Source organism: Lygodium microphyllum, chromosome 29 (assembly GCF_053477565.2).
Source record: "Lygodium microphyllum isolate KBCC chromosome 29, Lygodium_microphyllum_v1.1.10, whole genome shotgun sequence".
Classification (NCBI taxonomy): domain Eukaryota; kingdom Viridiplantae; phylum Streptophyta; class Polypodiopsida; order Schizaeales; family Lygodiaceae; genus Lygodium; species Lygodium microphyllum.
In genome coordinates this window covers 73,022,259-73,041,084 of record NC_141163.1, presented here as the reverse complement: position 1 = coordinate 73,041,084, position 18,826 = coordinate 73,022,259, and the positions used below count along the sequence as shown (strand labels likewise).

General features: G+C 43.5%; 1 protein-coding gene across 6 annotated transcripts in view; it reads right to left on the bottom strand.

The window, feature by feature from the left end:
* Positions 1-18,826, bottom strand: part of LOC148010790 (leucine aminopeptidase 1-like) — a 98,667-nt gene that overhangs the window by 60,197 nt on the left and 19,644 nt on the right. For 5 of the 6 annotated variants that reach the window (XR_015689582.1, XM_087672150.1, XM_087672146.1 and 2 more), the window contains exons 7-8: positions 4,825-4,910; positions 4,578-4,701 (exon numbers count right to left, since the gene is read on the bottom strand). Coding sequence is in view for 5 of the 6 variants with exons in the window: in XM_087672150.1 (XP_087528276.1) it covers positions 4,578-4,701; positions 4,825-4,910 (210 nt within the window). In the remaining variant the exon portion in view is untranslated. The remainder of the gene's footprint in view (positions 1-4,577; positions 4,702-4,824; positions 4,911-18,826) is intronic. The other variant, XM_087672147.1, reaches the window with a different exon arrangement.

The following is an 18,826-nucleotide window of genomic DNA, read 5'->3' as shown; positions in this document are numbered from 1 at the left end:
GTCTAAAGCCCAAATACATCCAACAGAGCTCAAGTGCAAAGCTTAAAGTGCATCATTAGAATATATGGACACATATATTAATGCCAAGCATCCATATAAGCATGTAAAATACCTGAAGCACTTGTAGGCACCCAAAGCATAAAGCTTCACTATTGTAAGCTTGCTATCCAAACTGTTACTACAACAATAAAACCTTCTAAAACTAAGCTAAATGTGCTCTATCCAATCCAAATAGCATCGCAGAGCATCCCCATAACATCCGGGCATCAAAATAGCATCCCTGAAGCATTACATAAGCATTATGGGACTCATTGTTTGCTCTCCACAGTGTATATAACAGGTCTATACCAAATTGTGAGTGTATTATTGATTAAGAATTCTTCAAAGAGTGCTCAAGGGGCAAGCCAAGCAATACCGGATGAATGCCAAGTAGTGTGCCAAGTGCCAGGAGCAAGCAAAGGCTGAAGTAGAAGCAACAGAAACAGGGACAAGGGCTAAAAAAATCGGTGCAAAATGCAATGACTGCTCCTTTGCCCTTTAATGATACTTCTTAGCTCGAAAACCATCAAGCAATGCTCAATGGATCTCTTTGAAGCCCTCAAACAAGTCTTGAAATCCCTGGAGCAAGCTGAGACTCAATGTGTACCTCGGATGGATAAAGGGTGGGCAACCATGAAAGCTTGAAGTGAAGCTCTTTATCCCGGGCTGAAGCAAGTGACAAAGCTCCTCGAATGCCTGCTTTGATATCAATTGAAAGGTGGAGCGGAGGCAAGAAGGAGCAAGAGCTATGGAGGTTCAAGCAAAAAAAGAGAGATTGATTTGTGGGAACTCTAAGAATCACAATGTGTGACCTACCTTCTTATTCTATTGCCATTAAAAGAATAAAGTGACAATGATGGGCACCCACCACCTGCAATGTATAAGTGTGCGGGTATAATATACAAGTAAATATAGGCAGCTAGGCACATGTGGCCTTTAAGCCCCAATAGATACCTAGAGAGACCGCAGATGTAATGATGTCTCTCTGGACTTCTCCCAAGGGTTACAAGCAACTAGAAGCTATTCTTCTAGAGTGGTTGGACAAATGCTATGGACAAATGCTATGTCAAGGAGTAAGATTGCACTTGAGGAGGGTAGGTAGGTCAACTAGTAGGGACCACCCTTTAAAATCATGCTCTAGTTCTCCCCACACTAGATGCCCTAGCTTGAACCCTCAATTCCTACTCCTTTTGTATCCTGACTCCACCTATGAACACGAGAAGGTAAGGAGATAGATTGTACAGCTATGGTGATAAGGAGATAGATTATACAACTATGGTGATACATTTTGCTAGGACCCAACCTACATATGAGACACAACACAAGCCATATCCACGAATACAAGGGGCTGGACATCAAACTCACCTCCTAGCCATAGAGTCAAATGGGATCACCCTCAAGCTTGGGATCTAGCAGCACTCTCGGTCACAACCACACCCCAAGGGTTGGTGTCCCATACCGCCACCCCACACCATCTTGGTGTACGAATGTGTCAACGTGCCAAGAATCTAAGAGTGGTGATCACACGATAATGGATACAATAGGGTCTTGAGTCCTATGAATAGAACTTGGTTTCCCTAGCCTTGAAGTAAACTTAATGCCTTTGTATGAAGTTACTTCATAAACATTGTGACCAATGATACTAGCACCCATCTAGATGTCAAAGGTAGTAACATATGGTCTCTAGATATCCAAGGTTGTAGCATATGGTCTAGAGAATGGCCTCAGGATGGAGGGATTGTAGAGGAGGTAGTGATGGCCCTTGGAGAGTTGAGCAAGATTTGTCAAGAGGTAGCCCTTCATGTTTGACAATAGCGTTGAGAGGAGGACACCCTTTGGTGGAACCTAGTAGCCATACAAAGGCTATTGCAAGATCCTCTTTATGATCTTGCCCTCCACACCTTGGAGCTGTAGACATAAACGACTATTGTGAGCCTAGAGGGTAGGAGGATAGAGTTCTCTTTTCGCATCTCAGCCGCCTTTTGATTGTTGAAAGGGGACACTATCTATAGAGAGTTCTTGCAAGTGCACCAACCTTGCACTTTGAGGGACCAAATTCACAGCCTTTGCAACTAGTATGGGAGATTTATCATCATGTCCCGAAGAGGTGATAGGACTAGCCACCAACTTCTATAGACAACTTTTTCAATTGGAGCTGGTATCTCCTCAAGTACTTAAGTGTAGGCAACAAGTGTAGAACTACATCCCCTCCCTCATGACTGCCTGAATGGGATGCTCCCTCCTTTCCCCATTCAATGTGATGAAGAGCTCTTCTAGGCATTCCAGTCACACAAGATGGGCAAAAATGTCTTGGAGAGAACGGGCTGTCCAGAGCCTACAATGAGGAGGTGAAGGATCCCTTGCTTTGAGCATTTCAAAAGATCTTCAATTCCAAATGGATGCCAGATAATATTTCAACAAGCTTACTTAGTCTCCTCTCCAAAGGGGGAGACCCTGCCTAGAGCTGTCCCAATGGTGGTTGATCACCTCTTTGTCAGTTGCCTATAAGGTGCTAGCCAAGATGTTCGGTAGCCGACTCCGACCCATTCTCCTAGCCATTATTCATGACACACAAACATATTTCCTCCAAGATAGGAGAATCCTAAACAATGTATTCAATTTCTTCAAGGGCACAGAGTGGGCTTAGCACAATGGTTCATGGGTGGCATTGCTCCTTCTAAACTTTGAGAAGGCCTATGACAAGGTCAATTGGGACTTCTTGGAGTGGACCATGGCACAGCTAGGCCTCCCTCATTAGTGGATTATGGGGATGTTTGCACTGTACAAGTTGGCTACCAACAAGGTGAGCATAGGGGGGCAGTAGGCCCCTACCTCTTCTTACTCTTTGCAAAGATGATGTCCTATTTCCTACACTCGAGAGTGAGTGGTTTGTACAGCCTTAGGCTAGTAATGATGGTTGAGAGAGAGCTCTTGGATTTGGAATATGTCAATGATATGACAAGATGACAAGGTGATGGTCGAGAGAGTAAGGTTGGCACCAGAGGTGTTTTGTTTAGCAATACGTGTAAAAATCAATTGGCAAAAGTTATATGATTTCTTAAAGACCTAGATTCTAGTACAAAGGAGGGCATCCGCCTAGGTTTCAGATGGGGGTTTAGATTGTCAGTGCCTCGATTTCCAAGTGGGACTTCCACCTCTCCTTGGTAGGTAGGGCCTTGGTGGTCAAATGGTTTCTTTTGGCAATAGCTTGATACATTGCTTTCTATTGGTGCTTCTCTTCACCATGTGTGGTTCAGCCACATAGCCTGGTGTGGAATTTCCTTGGGGCCAAGTAAGATGGGTCGAAGATTTCCCATGCCAAGGTGGCTTAGGAGACCATCATCAGCCCACCACCTCAAGGGGGGCTTGGGAATCATTAATCCAAAGTTTCAAAGTTAGGCCCTGCTAGGCAGGCTAATGGTTCGAGGGCTCAACCCAAGTGGATAGACATGGAAATTCCTCCTCTAGAAGGGCTTTCAAAGTGTGAGCCTTGGATAGGTAGTGAGTGGAGACCATCCTTGAGTTACATCTTCACCTCAAGCACAAACCACGCTACCCAGATCATCCTTCACATCTTGTTGTGGGTCTAGCAAAGTTTGAGTATGGCCCTAGAGCAATGACCCCTAGCATGCCAAGAGGAGATTGATCAATATCTGGTCATCTAGAACCCATAGATCAAAGATCGTGAAAAGTTCCAGCTAGGAGAGCACTCTCATATCCTGTGGGTTGGCTAGCCCTGCTCGCTTTGTCAGGGTTTGGAAGGATGTCTACACGGTAGCAAATTGGGAGGTTTTACAGTATGCTACAATTTGTTAGTAAGAGGGTTAGACACTAGGAGGGAGATAGATGTAGCGATCCCAGAGGAGTGGCTAGATCCTCCTCTTAGAGAGTTAGTGCAGCCAGCTCATTCTTACTAGCATTAACAAGAATTTCCATATGTGTTGCTATAGGTCTTTTCATTGCTGAATAATATTATTTTTGTTGCTGCCGCCCCTAAAGATCATCGTCATCATCACCTGCAGCTATAAAGGACTCTGTTTTTCTCCCTTTACTATTGTCCACCTTTATCTATTGTCATTCAACATCCCCCCATCTGGAGGACTATGTTTTTGTCACTCCACAGTGTAGATTCCTTCATAGGTGCTGCCACCTGATCAGTGAGGACCACAGAGTTATCTCAAGTCACTCCATCGACACCAGACTTCGTGACTCAGCCCCAGTCCAATAGACACAGAGGTTAAGGGTTCCTGTTGTATCATCATTTGTTTATTACAGAAATTTTCAAAACTCAACTCACAGTGACTAGATGAGTGGTGGAAGACTTGACAAAATAATAATTAGGGCATACAAAATAAATGGTAATCACAAGTGGTTTAATAAATCTCTGCATCATGGCAATATAAATTCCTAACAAGAGAAATGATAGTCACAAGTGGTTTAATAAATCTCTGCAGCATGGCAAGATAAATTCCTAACAAGAGTATGCTAACTAGTTGAGTAATGGAATACTTGACAATAAAGGTCATATGTATATGTACCTTTTCCAACAATGGCCACTCGTTTGTAAACCACCCCATCCGGTGGTGTGTACTTCATGTGTATTAATTTTGCAGGCATCTCAGAAGCATTTGCAACAGCCAAAAATGCACCCATTCGCAGAGCCTAACAAAACGGAACAATGCACTTGAACAAAATCAAGTTCATTTGATCCACATCCATGCTTGAACCAGACTCCTTTGAAATATGCCGTTCCATAATAAGAGTTTTTTTAAAAATTTATTATACCTCACAGTCATCTCTTTCAAAAATGGTTGTTGATAGCACATCACTATGAGCCATTGCAATGCTGAGAGCTGCATCAGCAAGAGCACCTAATTCATCATGATATCAGCAATGTGTAAAATGTTAACTTTTACAACATTAAAATTTCAGCTAAAGCATCTGTCACTTTTACAGATGTGTACAAATACAGTTGATAATACAGTTGATACAAACTTTTTAAAAACATATGATTTTAATCATGCACGACATAATAGAGTGAAGACTTGAGATCAAACTATAGTGATATAACATACGTCCACAAAAAGTGGAAGAACAAGTGATAAGATTATTATAAAGTCTGCCTTTTTCCTAAACCATTTGAGCATAAGTCTATATGTAAAATGGTTAAATAAAGATTTTCCCTTTTGGAAAAAAACATTTGTAATAAAGAAAAAATATAAATGAGCATAAACAAGTGAGGCTGATGTTTACATCAACTTCATTGACCCACATTAAAATTTCTCAATGGAAGCTTCATTGTGGCACCATGTTCAAACACATACATATTAACTCTAAGGATCTAGTGATCAAAACTAGAGCTATAGAACCACTTTGTGCAATTGAGGCAATTGAATATATCCCCTATGTAAGATGCTGCCATTCAGACTGTTTTCAAACTTGAACATTTTTTAAATAGCAATTATCTAAGTAAGTGAACAAAGGCATAGTGCTTTAGTATAAAATTGGGCCTAAGAAAGAACTGTACATACATTGAGATAAAAGCAACTCCATGACACAACGAAGGGGTCCAAATCCATCACGAAAGAGGCAGTTCATAGTATATTGTGCATCTGCATATGTAGTGCTCTTCCGTCTCAGGCTTTGGACCACAAAGCTGGCAAATCATATTCTCTGCTAGGGTATTTGTCCATCTGTCTGTCTCCATCTAAAGCCTATGCGAGGGGGTGTGAATCTATCCGATAGCGACCCATATGCTATGGGAGAGATGGGTGTCCATATATGCTGGCCGAATAGTGAAACCATCATCAAAGAGACAAGAGAAATGACTCCTGTAGAACTCCATCCTCTATGAAGGAAACTGCTAGGGTTTGCACTGAGGACACACAGAGTGTATGACCACGACAGAAACACAAAGAGACAGACACAGACACAGAGGGAAAAACTCAAACCCTAAATGCAAAACTCAAAACTAAAACATAAACAGAAGAAGGGAGAGAGAGAACACAACTCTGAAGTGAATGAATGTTGTAAATGAACGTAAGAGCGTACAGTGTACTCAAGGGCAGAGCAATGTCGGAGTGTGACGTCCACCGAAGACAGATCCCATGTCTGTGACCACCAGTTGGAGTGTAGAAGTGCTGAATAGTGAATGGCAGCAAGCTGGTCACCAAAACGCAGCAGTTTGGAGGCTAGAAACTGGTAAACACAGCAGTGCACCACCGATTGGAGGCTGGAAACTGTGTACAATCTACTGTAAATAGCAGGCTGAAACAGTGTCTGAGAGTGTCAAGACCTACAATGCTGAAAACGCAAGCTGGCTGACCCTAGAGATGATGGATAGCAGGCTGAACAGCAGTCAAGGACAGTCTGGAGCAGTCACTAGCAACTAAGAGCTGTCACCTACAGCAATGGGCAGGCTGAAGATAATGTGGCTGCAGTCGATGATGGCTGGACAGCAGATGGAGGCGGGCTGTAGACTCGAAACTGGGCACCAACAACAACAGAGGGCGTGTGGGCTGGTGTAACCTGCAAACAAGGATGATGGCTGAATGGGGGCAGCCTGTCTATTTATAGATATGGAAGGGTGCCCCAAAAATTAGGGTTTCCACTAAACTCTCTCGAACCACTCCTCGTTTTAGGATTTCCACTGAACTATCTCGAATCGCTCCCCGTTTTAGGGTTTTACTCTAAAAGAGCATTTTTAGTGTGTTTAGTGTGTTTTGGAGCTGTTTAAGAGGCTAATCAGCAAGTAATGCATATTTTATCTCAACACCCCCTCTCAAGCCTAAAATTGAGCTAAAAGGTTAGGCCAACCATTGTGATGTTTATGTACCCCAAGGCGTCCCACCCCAAAGCAACCAAGGCATCAAACAAAGAGTGCACGTCAGCAGCCCAATGGCCTACCAAGACTACAGAGGTGATGGTTATCTTACCAAGGGAATCCAAGTAGTCGCCCCAGAGCGGACAAGGCATCGGACAAAGAATGCACGTCGGCTGCCCAGTGGCCTACCAAGCCCTACATAGGCGGATGGAACTACATGAAAAATTATTATTTTTTGAATAAGTGAAGTAAATTTCATGGGATGCGGTCGATTGAGTAAAAGTGACCCAAAAGATGGGAGTAGGGAGGATACATCCAACACATCACAAAACAGTACAAGCTAACCCATCCACTCACGGTGTCAATGACGAGGAAAAATAGGTGATGAGGTATCCATGTGATGAAGAAGGACGGTGGTATGGTGACAACACCGGCCGATGGAAACAATTTAGGATCCGCGCAAGTGGTGCTCTGCACAATGAGATGCAAAGTATGCTACATGCTAAAGAATGCTCATGCAGCAAGTGCCATTTGGACATTGTCCCTCATGGGAAAATTGTTCACTTGCCCAAGCGCCCTAGTATAAGGATGATGTAATCATGCAATGCAAAGGGTAAGGTACAACAGGGGAAAGAAGCCAATGTCGAAGACAAAGTGCTAAAGCCTGTAGAATACCAAGAAGGGTAGGAATTCCCTCTCAACCTGGATGTAGATGCCAAAGAAGAAAAAGGAGCCTGATGTCAGTCTTCATATGGTGCCGAGAACCATAAGTAATGAAAGAAGATGAAGTGGATGAAGCATCCCTCTAGAAGAGTAAGGTAGAAGTCAACGCCATGATAGCATTGAGAGAGATACCGCGCGATCTGCCTTGGAAGGGGAAACCGCCATGCTGGAAGAAGAGCAAGCACTCCTAGGATGATGAAACCATGAAAGAAACGGTGCGTATCCCCACGTCTCTAGCCCAATGAGGACCAAAGCAATCTACAAGTTAGTCCTACACTGAAAGACAAAACCCTGCAAAAGATATGAGAATCTGCAAACACAGAGGTTAGTGGTGAGATGCTCCAAAGCAAAACAGAAAAGAAAGAAAATCTAACTCAAAATAAATGCAATGAATGTGTATGTGTGTGAGTAAATGCAGCGGAAGACAAAAAATGGAAAAACTAAGGATAATGAATCCTATGGGCCCGACTCTAAGAATGCGAAAAATGAATACTAGACTGACCTAGGGTATCCGAAATGACCTAGAGACATGCGAGTCGAAGAAGGTGGCTACCATCGCGTATGTCCGGTAGCAAGGCTCTGCCAAGGGAATGCCTTGACGAGGTGGAGAGAAAGTTGAGATGCATGCATGGAGTGCAACGGAATCGAAACCTGCAGACCAATCAACCAATCCCTCAGGGGTAGTGAAAGAGATGGGCCACTGAGGATATACTCGAGCCACATGTCCAACAGCAACAACAATGGGTGCTAAAGGAGCAGATGAAGCAAGAGCAGAGGGCATAGCCCCACTGGACTGTGCAGTCGCAGCGGTCTGCTGAGGCTTTTTAGGTGAAAGACCTTGGGCCTTGGAGCGACACTCCTCGTCCACATGGCCTGCCCTCTAGCAATGTGTGCAAAACCGGTTTTTCTTATGGAGTTGCTGCCAAATAGATCTAGATTATTTGGTTCCATCTGAGAAAGAGGAGTCACCCTTTGATTGGCTTGCCTTTGTATCTAGCGAGTTCTTGCCACTAGTGGTTGTTCCTCCGAAAGAAGAGGCAACCAACCCCCTCTGCTCTGAATAAGGCTGTGATGAGGATTTTGTGTTGTCTTGATCATATAGCCTCACGTAACGCAAAAACTGGCACTCAAAACTCGTAGAAGATTGGCAATCTAGGTTGGGAGATGATGTGTTGAATGAAATTGAAGTACTTGTCAGGAAACTTATTCAAGAAGAATGTAACCTAATCGTCATCTGACTTTAAAGAGCCAGTAGTGGCAAACTTGGCAAGTAACCGCCTATATTCAACCAGCTTGACTTTCAGATCATCCCCTTCCTTAATAGAGAACTCTCGAAGCCCAAAGTCGAGATTGATGTGCCGAGTACAATCACGAGCCACATAGCAGTCAAGAAGGTGACTCCAACGCTCTGACGCGAGCGGGAAGTGCTGCAACTAAGAGTGAAACTCAGGAAGCAATCCTTGCATCAGCTCAACATTGACTATGGCATTGCGGGCTCTCCATTGACGGATGTAATCAGGGTAAGCTAGTCGAGGGTCCGGCATAGACTCTAGACCAATGACGAGGTCCCAAAGACCCTGAGACTCAAGCACTTATTGCATGAAATTAGACCAAGTGGTGAAATTTGACCCGTTAAAACATATCTTATCCGTGAAGGCATTCTTAGCCATTGCAACAGGAGTGGTAGTGCTCGGAGATGGATAGTGTGAAAAGGTGTAGTGTGGGTAGGATGGGAGAGTGGAGTACACTTGGGAATGGGCCCCAGAGTGCCCACCAGGCATGCATGTAGTGTGCAAGGTGGATCCATAGGTAGGGATGGATTAACTAGGCATGGGCATGGTAGCCACATGAGGAACCCAAGGAGGTGGGACGGGAACACGGTGAGTAGAAGATGGGAATCCCTACGTAGGTGTAACCCAAGGAGAGTGTGAAGACGCACCATAAGCTGAGGATGGAAACCCCTGCGTATGAGTGGTCATGGGAGATGTGAAGCTGGGGATAGTGAGGGGGATGCCCATCACAGTCGTCCCAGGAGTTATGGGTGTATTCATGTGCTAAAAGGTGAGAGGCACTTTGTTAAAGGGTGGCCCCCCTAACGAAGTACCATGGTGGAAAGAGATAGAGAATGGGGTGGAGAAGGAAAAAGTGCTAGGAGCAAAGATGGAAGATCCAACCCCTAGGGTGTGTGATGCAGATGTGGAGTGTAATCCAAGGTTTTGGAAAGATGATGAGAGGTGTGATATAGAAGAGGGTGGGATGGGAGGGAAATGAGAAATATGTGTGATATGCTCAAATTAAACAGAAGCTGTAGATGTACTTGAATTTCGTCTGCTTCATAAGCCCCCTCTATTGAAGTTCACATACGCAAAGCCATCCATATCTTGTACCTCAAAAGAAGAAACAGGCGAGGATTTTGATTCATGCAACACAAAAGAATTGTACAAATCTGACATTGGACCTAGCTAAGATGATGAAGATGGATCACCAGACGTTTCGAATGCCGTATGTCCTCCATGATCAGAGAGGTGGCCAGCCTCACCAACCAGTCCGGATGTGGTAGCAAAACTGGTAGGAGGGGGTGTAAACATCACCATACTTGTTGCTATAGTACTCCTCAAAGTCCTCTGTCATGTTAGTGAAATCTGGTAAAGGTGGAGTATTGTCCTCCTCACCGAGTCCATAATGCCGTCTCAAGGCCTCCAATGATGGAGAAGCCTAATAAGACATCATAGGAACTGGAGAATAAGGTGTCTGGGACATTGTGATTCAGTTACGAGTCATATTGTGTGCCTCACACAAAGACTAGCTCTCCACAATATCTGCAGGATACTCTTTACAAGAGCACCGGCTCTGATACCATGTGAAGGAAACTGCTAGGGTTTGCATTGAGGACACACAGAATGTACGACCACGACAGAAACACAAAGAGACAGACACAGACACAGAGGGCAAAACTCAAACCCTAAATGCAAAACTCAAAACTCAAGCACAAACAGAAGAAGGGAGAGAGAGAACACAACTCTGAAGTGAATGAATGCTGTAAATGAATGTAAGAGTGTACAGTGTGCTCAAGGGCAAAGCAATGTCGGAGTGTGACGTCCACCGAAGACGGATCCCAAGTCTGTGACCACCAGTCGGAGTGTAGGAGTACTGAATAGTGAATGGCAGCAGGCTGGTCACCAAAACGCAGCAGTCTGGAGGCTGGAAACTCGTAAATGTAGTAGTGTACCACTGATCGGAGGTTGGAAACTATGCACAATCTGCTGTAAACAGCAGGCTGAAATAGTGTCTGAGAGTGTCAAGACTTGCAATGCTGAAAACACAGGCTGGCTTACCCTGGCGATGATGGACAGTAGGCTGAACAGCAGTCTGGGACAGTGTGGAGCAGTCGCCAGCAACTGAGAGCTATCACCTACAGCAATGGATAGGCTTAAGATAATGTGGCTGCAATCGATGATGGCTGGATAGCAGATGGAGGCGGGCTGCAGGCTAGAAACTGGCCGCTAACAGCAACAGAGGGTGTGTGGGCTGGTGTAACCTACAAACAAGGATGATGACTGAATGGGGGCACCTGTCTATTTATAGATGTGGAAGGGCGCCCAACAATTAGGGTTTTCACTAAACTCTCTTGAACCGCTCCCCGTTTTAGGGTTTCCACTGAACTCTCTCGAACCGCTCCCCGTTTTAGGGTTTCACTCTAAAAGATCATTTTTAGTGTGTTTCGGGCTGTTTAAGAGGCTAATCAACAAGTAATGCATATTTTAGCTCAACATCCTCAATCCTAGAGGGAGTGGTGGATGGATCCATGTCCTTGTTGTTTCAATCCTCAAGATATTAGCTCTAATCACCTGGTTCAACTCTGATCGGCTGAGAGGAAGTGTAGGGCAGTCAAGGCTATAATCCAAAGGTGGAAAACGGTCAATATCCAAACTATGTAGGCTCATCCAAATAGCCATCTGTGAAAACCAACAGTTCTTCTCACCTCCTCCTGCTAGTTGTCTAGATGAGGTTAGTGCCAATCTAGAGTATCTATGGCGTGGAAGTTCCCATAGTCTGTGCCAAAAGGTCACTGCCCTGAAGAGTCCCTCCGTAACTATAGGCGTTGCCCCTAGCTCTGCTTTGACAATAAGATGTGGGGTGGAGGGCTTACTCCTAATCATGCCTGCTATCATCATGATCAATGGCCTTTCCGTGCTATCCCAACCATCATAATAATCCCTCTCTACTCCAACCTGATCAGTGAGTGGGCTAAGACGCATGTGGTACAAGCTGCAACCCCATACCTCTACTACATATAGTAATGTAGGTGTGACTAGGGTGTCAAACAACCAGACTTTGGTGCGGGGCTCCTGGAACTATATGTAAGCACATTGACTCTCGAGTGCCCGTAGTGCTGCATATCCACGTGCTAGACGTGCCTCTAATGTCCCTCTCAACGAAAAATATGGGCCCGAAAAGGTGACTCCCAAATAGACATATTCCCTCACATGCTCCAGTATGTCTCCCCCAAATGTGAATTGGTACATAGATCTAGTTACCCATGCTACTGAAGTATTGAAAACGATGGTTTTGGTCTTCCCAAGGTTCACTATGAGGTCTTTATCTCTACAAAATATGTGTAAGGCATCTAGTTGGCACTGCAATCCCTCCACTGAATCTGAAATGAGAACAATATCATCTGCATACAGTAATATCGATATCAGCACCCCTGCCAGGCTGGCTCCAACTTCTCCTCCTCGGTCTATATAATCAGACACTTCATCTATGTATGGACCAAACAATGTGGGTGAAAGTGGACATCCTTGTTTCACTCCTATGGTATCCTCTCTGATAGCACCCCAAGTGCCCGTACATGACCTGTCATTGCCTCATATAATGCATAGACACCCCATCGTATACCCTTTGGTACTCCAATGTCCTGCAATCTCTGCATGATGCGTGTACGAGGCACTGTATCAAAAGCTTTGAGAAAGTCTACAAAGCAACAATAGATCCTCGTCTCAGGCTTGACCCTCCTCGATAATGGCTCTAAGTGTGAGAATATGGTCCAGCATGGTATATCCTCGTCTGAAACCTTCCTGTCTTTGCGCTCTCTTGCCTTGCATTTCAGCCCACTCATTGAGTTCATGCTCCAATATAGATCCATATATCTTGGCCAAAGTATGACCGATCATGATAGTCCTATAGTTGCTAGGAATCAGGGGATCACCACTTTTAAATAGCGGAATGATAGTGTTATCTAACTAACTCATAGGAAAACCTTCACATACTGCTCTATTGAACATATGTGCTAATATGGGTGCTAATATGTCACAAGCATATGAGAAATATTTTGCTACTAGTCCATCCTCATCCTGTGCCCTCCCATTTTGTAATCTATAAATTGCATCCCTAACCATTTTCCATGTGAAGAAAGACCACTGTGTTGGTCTACAAGCTGGTGGGGGCTGCATAGGTGGCTGTCGTGGCAGGTCATACAGCTATCTCCCATAGTCAAGCCAAGCATCTGGTGATGTAATTTGTATGGGGGGCTATCTTTCATGAAACATCTTCCATGCGCTCTTACTATCCCGCCCCAAAAATAGCTGATATATCTCTGCTTCTACTTTTGCTAAGTAGTCTCGTTTCTTCTTCCGCACAAGGCGTAAAGGCGTTTGAAGAATGCCTTTGCTTGGCGATGTGTGTAAGTGTCTAGCTCCACTTCTCTCTGTAAGCAAGCTCGAGTGACTCTACACTCATCATCATACCAACTATTTTGGGGAGTAGTAGATCGTGTGGGTCTACATTAGGGCAAGGTGTGTGGGAATGCATACATGGTTGATCCATGTATGGCCTCTGCTAAATCCCTTTTACATTCTTCCAACGATCTACTCAAGTCCAATGTATGTAAACTGGTCCACAGAGAAGCACTGTAGATGTGTGAGGTATCTTCTGTAAAGTAGTATTTGGGATGTTTAGAGAGGCATGGTATTTCATGTTTCATATGTACACAAGAGAGCATGAATGTCAAAATAGTATAATCTGCTACTATACCAATTAGTCTCTTAGATATCTTACATTTTTGGATATCTCGTATCAATGTTGGTGAGCCTGTCAAGTAGTCTACAGTACTTCCCCCTCCTTTGTGATTCCAACATGTCAAATTGTCAGATCCTAGCCATTATGGCAAACCATTAAAGATGGCTCGTCTATGTGCACTTCCCAAAGTCAATAGGTGTGTCCCATACGTACTCGCTTCTTTATCCTAGGCTCACCTGCGTTTTTTTGCTTGGTAGACTTTCATTAGTTTTTTGCTGACCTAATGGTCTGATGTAAAAATTTACTACTAAATTCAAGTATCTTCATGGAAAAAAAGAGAGGTGATACCACATTGAGAGGGGAACCAACCCCTCACCCTTTGTAGGAATTTATTAAAACAAACCACATGTATCAAGTGTCTGAACCATATACAAAAGGTTGGTTACTTCCCTCCCTCTTGAAATCCATCTTGTTCTCAATATGTTGCTTGAAATATTTCTGATCCTCAAGTATTTCTAGATAATCTTTATTATACTCTTCTAGAGTCCTTTTAGAATCGAAATGAGAGTAATTTTTAGATTTCAAAAGGAAATTTCTAGAAATGTTTATTTCTCGTTTCCTAATCATTTGAACGACTATTTGCTTCGGTTGAAGTATCTCCTCTTATTCATCTACTTCTAGTATCTTCTCCTATTCATCTAATTCTAGTGAATCCTCTATACAAGTTCAAATAGTGAAAGCCCTTCATAAGGCTTTAAAATATGAAAAGCATTGTGAATTCTCCAATGCTTTTGAAGTAGTAATCTATAACAAACATCACTAATCTTTTCAATGACTTGAAATGGCTCATAATATCTTGTTGCAAGTTTTGTGACTTGGAATGAAGGCTTGTTAGAGCTTCATAGATGAGCTTTGTCAAATTTCAATCACACCCAATCTCCTTCTTGTAAAATCAAGTGACTTCAATCCTTATCTGCTTTCTTTTGTTTTTCTTGAGATATTTGGATAGCTCATCTAACTTAGGCAAAAGTTGTATCCATATCACGCACAAACTCATCAGCATGAAATATTTCCGCCTTTGTTTTGAGAATAGGTAGTAAGAGTGGTTTTTCATATATGACCTCAAATGGTGCTTTGCCTATAGAAGTATACGTTGTGTTATTATTATAGGCATACTCTACCAAAGATATATACTTTTTCCATTGTTGGTTGGCTTCATAGTGACAATAGCACTTCAACATATTCAATATTGTGAGATTGGCTATCTCACTTTGACCATCTATTTGAAGATGATAAGAATAAGAAAAATTGCTTTGTATCTAAATTTTCAAAAAGAGCTCACTAAAAGAGACTAGTGGTTCGTGGATCTCTATCACTCACGATGGATTGTGTTAACCCATAATACATAAAGATTTGTTGAATAAATATTCTAGCCATATCTTGAGACTTGATAGTCTTCTTGATTGGAATGAAATGAGCCGATTTGCTAAACCTGCCTCAATAATAGTCGATATGTTATCATTGTTATTTAATGATTTTAACAAGCCAAAAATAAAATCCATAGCAATGCTTTCTCGAGATTGGCTCAGAATTGGTAATGGTTTCAAAGGCCCTGCAAGCTTTTAGTATGATCAAACTTATTCTTTTGGCACATAAGACATCCTTTGACAAATTATTCAATGTCTCGTCGAAGACTTCGCCAAAAGAAATAAATTTCAAGTCCCTTGGTTATAGCCAAAATACACAATGAGTCATGTAAGGAGCCACATGACATTCTTCCATTACTTTAGGCCTAAAATCTTCAATAACACATAGCTTATTCTCCATCAAAAGAAATCCATCTTTGATAACATAAGATGATTTCTCCTCACTAAGGGAAGGTGAATCCTCCTTGTTTGATGAAGAAGGCTCCCCTCTGGCGACTCAAATCTCCCCCCCAGAGGAAACCTAAGGAGATGGGGAAGGGATAAAAACACTCGATAACAAGATAGTAGATGAAGAAGCCCTCAAGGGTGGAAGGGAGAAGGTGAGGAAGAAGAGAAAGGAGGGGGAGGAGTCATAGACGAAGAAGTTGTGCTAGGGGGTAACTTGAAAGGAAGGAGAGAAGCTAATGGTGGCAGGGGATCAATGGATGATTACAAAGAACCACCGGTATCAGAAGAACCATCAACTGAATCTTCAAAGGCCGTAGCCTCATTGAATATTACATCTCTACTTACCTCAATCTTTCGAGTCTTTGGGTCATAGAGCTGATAGCCCTTTGTGGTCATGTTGTAACCCACAGATATAATCTTCTTCGACTTGGAGTTGAGTTTGCTCCCGCTTTTCTTCTTGTCCACATGGACATATACCTCGCACCCAAAAATGCAAAAGTGGAAGACCGAAGGCTTCTTCCCAAATAAATTTTAGTAGGATGGGAGTATACCTAAATATCATAATCCTTGCAAACTAAGAAAATAGGTTAGAACAAAACTCGTTGCCATGGTCTGCTCGTACACCACAAACTTTGAAAGAGGTTTGCATCTCTACAAACACCTTCCACTCACAAAAGTGGGAGTTGTACACCACATGGGAACACCGCACTTGATCTCTTTTATGCAAAAAAAAAAAGCTTTGAGTTGTATTTGACACTTGTATATAGCAATAAGCTTTTCAATTGTACTCACTTTGTATATGATACAGGAACAATCTTTTATCATGTACAAGATATTTTAGTAGGCTACATTTACTCCTGTACTTGAGTGACATATGTTTTTTCTCTAGAGAGAGTTTTTTACTTTTCGCCAAACTAGACTTTCTTTGGAGACTTTGACAACCTTTGCCGACCAGTCCTGGACTTGCCTCAAGAACCACCCCCCTAGAGATTTTTTCCTCCAAACTTTTTGTCTAGAGACTTCCAAAGTCACACTTGACCCAATTGCAAGCTCCCGATCCAAAGATTTTTTGGCGATAGTCTAGAGAAAACATACTCCACCACTCTATCTCTAGATATTGATATAGAGAACACCATACTTGAGCTCTTTTGTGCAAGGAAAAAAACACACACACACACTTTGAGTTGTATTTTACACTTGTATATAGCAAAAAGTATTTAAGTTGTACTCGGTTTGTATATGGCATACAAACAATCTTTTATCATATGCAAGATAGTTTACTAGGTCACTTTTACTCTTGTACTTGAGTGACTTATGTTTTTTTCTCTAGAGAGAGTTCGACTTTTCTCCAAACTAGACTTTCTCTAGAGACTTCTTGGACCTTTGTGGACTGCCAATCCTAGACCTGCTTCAAGAATTGCCCCACCACAGATTTTTTCCTCAAGACTTCTTGTCTAGAGACTTCCAAAGGCACACTGGACCCGACAACCCAATGGTTTTTTTGGCAATAGTCTAGAGAAAACATCCTCCACCACTTCATCTCTAGATATTGATATTGTATGAAGATCTTTTTCCCTCCTCTATATCCAGCTAAAAAGAGAGAAAAGGTTGCGCGACCAGTGTATCAAGCAATCATTTTATGCTAATAGAAGTGTGCTCTTGCAAATACGTGTACTTTTGTTTCTCACCAATCAGGCATCACTATCTTCTATAGACTTCTCTTCACTCTCCCCTCACCCCCCACTTCACTTCTCCCTCCTTCCTCTAGACTTCCTGTATCTAGCCCTATCTCCAAACTTCTCTCCTCCCCAAACTGCTCTATCTTCGCCTCCAGACTTCTCCTCTACCCTAGACTTCTCAATCTCTGCCTTCAGACTTCTCCTCTTTCCCAAACTTCTCTATCTCTGTCACTAGACTTCTCTACTTCTCTCTTCCCCAGATTTTGTCTTCGCCTCAAGACTTCTCCTCTTCCCTAGAATTCTCGGTCTCTACCTCCAGACTTCTCTTCCCCAAACTTCATTGTCTCTATCTCTAAACTTCTCTACTTCTCCTCATTTCCAAATTTCTTTGTTTCTATCTCCAAACTTCTCCTCTTCCCTAGACTTCTCTATCCCCGTACTTCTCTACCTTCATACTTCACCCCTTCCCTATTGGGTTTTCACTCACACCTACGCTCACAGAGGATTGTCGGTGATTAGTAGGACACTGGGGCACTTTTAAATCTCATTACAAGAGGTTTTTTCCCCCAGACTTATTGTCTTCTTTCGTATGTTCTTATGTCACACACTTATGGGCGAACGCCCCCTACAACCCCAAGGTTTAAGGCTTGTACTTTGTACTTTCAGATTACTCTTTCGGTCTATTGCATTGGGTGTCGTGCTTTACTCTTCACGCTGTCTACTGCACTCTCAGCTGACCTTCTCCATCTCACATTTGGTATCAGAGCTGAGGTTCTGCTCAGTTCAACTTTGCTCAGCCTCTAGGAGTCGCGGCTCAATACAGCTCTGCCTCACCAGCAGCGTCTCACTGGAAGACTGCCAGTGCCCTCTGCAACAGCTCGTCAGCAGTGCCCGACTATCTTCAATCCAACATTACACCTGTCAACTCAGCCCCCTGACGCTAGCTCGCCTGGCAGCACTGCCATCCAGCCACACCCGCCTCTGACACACATGCCTGCAACCTCTGACGAGTCTTGCTGTGATGCCCCTAACCAGCAACCTGGGCCACGCCGCCTCTGGTCACGCCCGCTGCCTGTGACCAGCGCCCGCCTTCTGTGCTGCTCCTGCCAGTCTATGCCCTCCCACTAGGTCTCTGCCACGCCACCCGCCACCCGCCACCCTTCTAACCTGTCACCTGCACCTGTGCCAGCCCCTAAGCCACCCGCCAGTCTGGACTCTGCCGCCTGTGCCTGAGCCAACACTCGCCAGCTTACCTGGAAGCACTGGCAGTCAACAAGGGAGCCTGCCACACCCTGTGCCATGCCAGTCTGGAGTGCCATCTGCACCTGTACTTGGTCGACTGATTTCAGAGTTTTTTTTTTTAATTTACTTTTTAATTCCAGATTCACTTCTGGAAACAAGGCTTCTGCCCAGGCAGGCACAGAATTCTGAGTACATGTGTGGGACACGGTTGATGCAAATTTATCAAAATTTTTGGCTTTTGTATTTTGGGAAAACACTGGCATATGTACTGCAGTCTCAGTCAGAGATAGACTGGTTTGGACAATTTTGGGGCAAGAAATTTTGGGGTTTTTGCTTATACAATGTTGCTGAACATCGAATGCACCTTGGACTGCGTGCATAACAGACAGTTTTAACAAAGTGTACCTCAGTGTACTAATTACAGCACG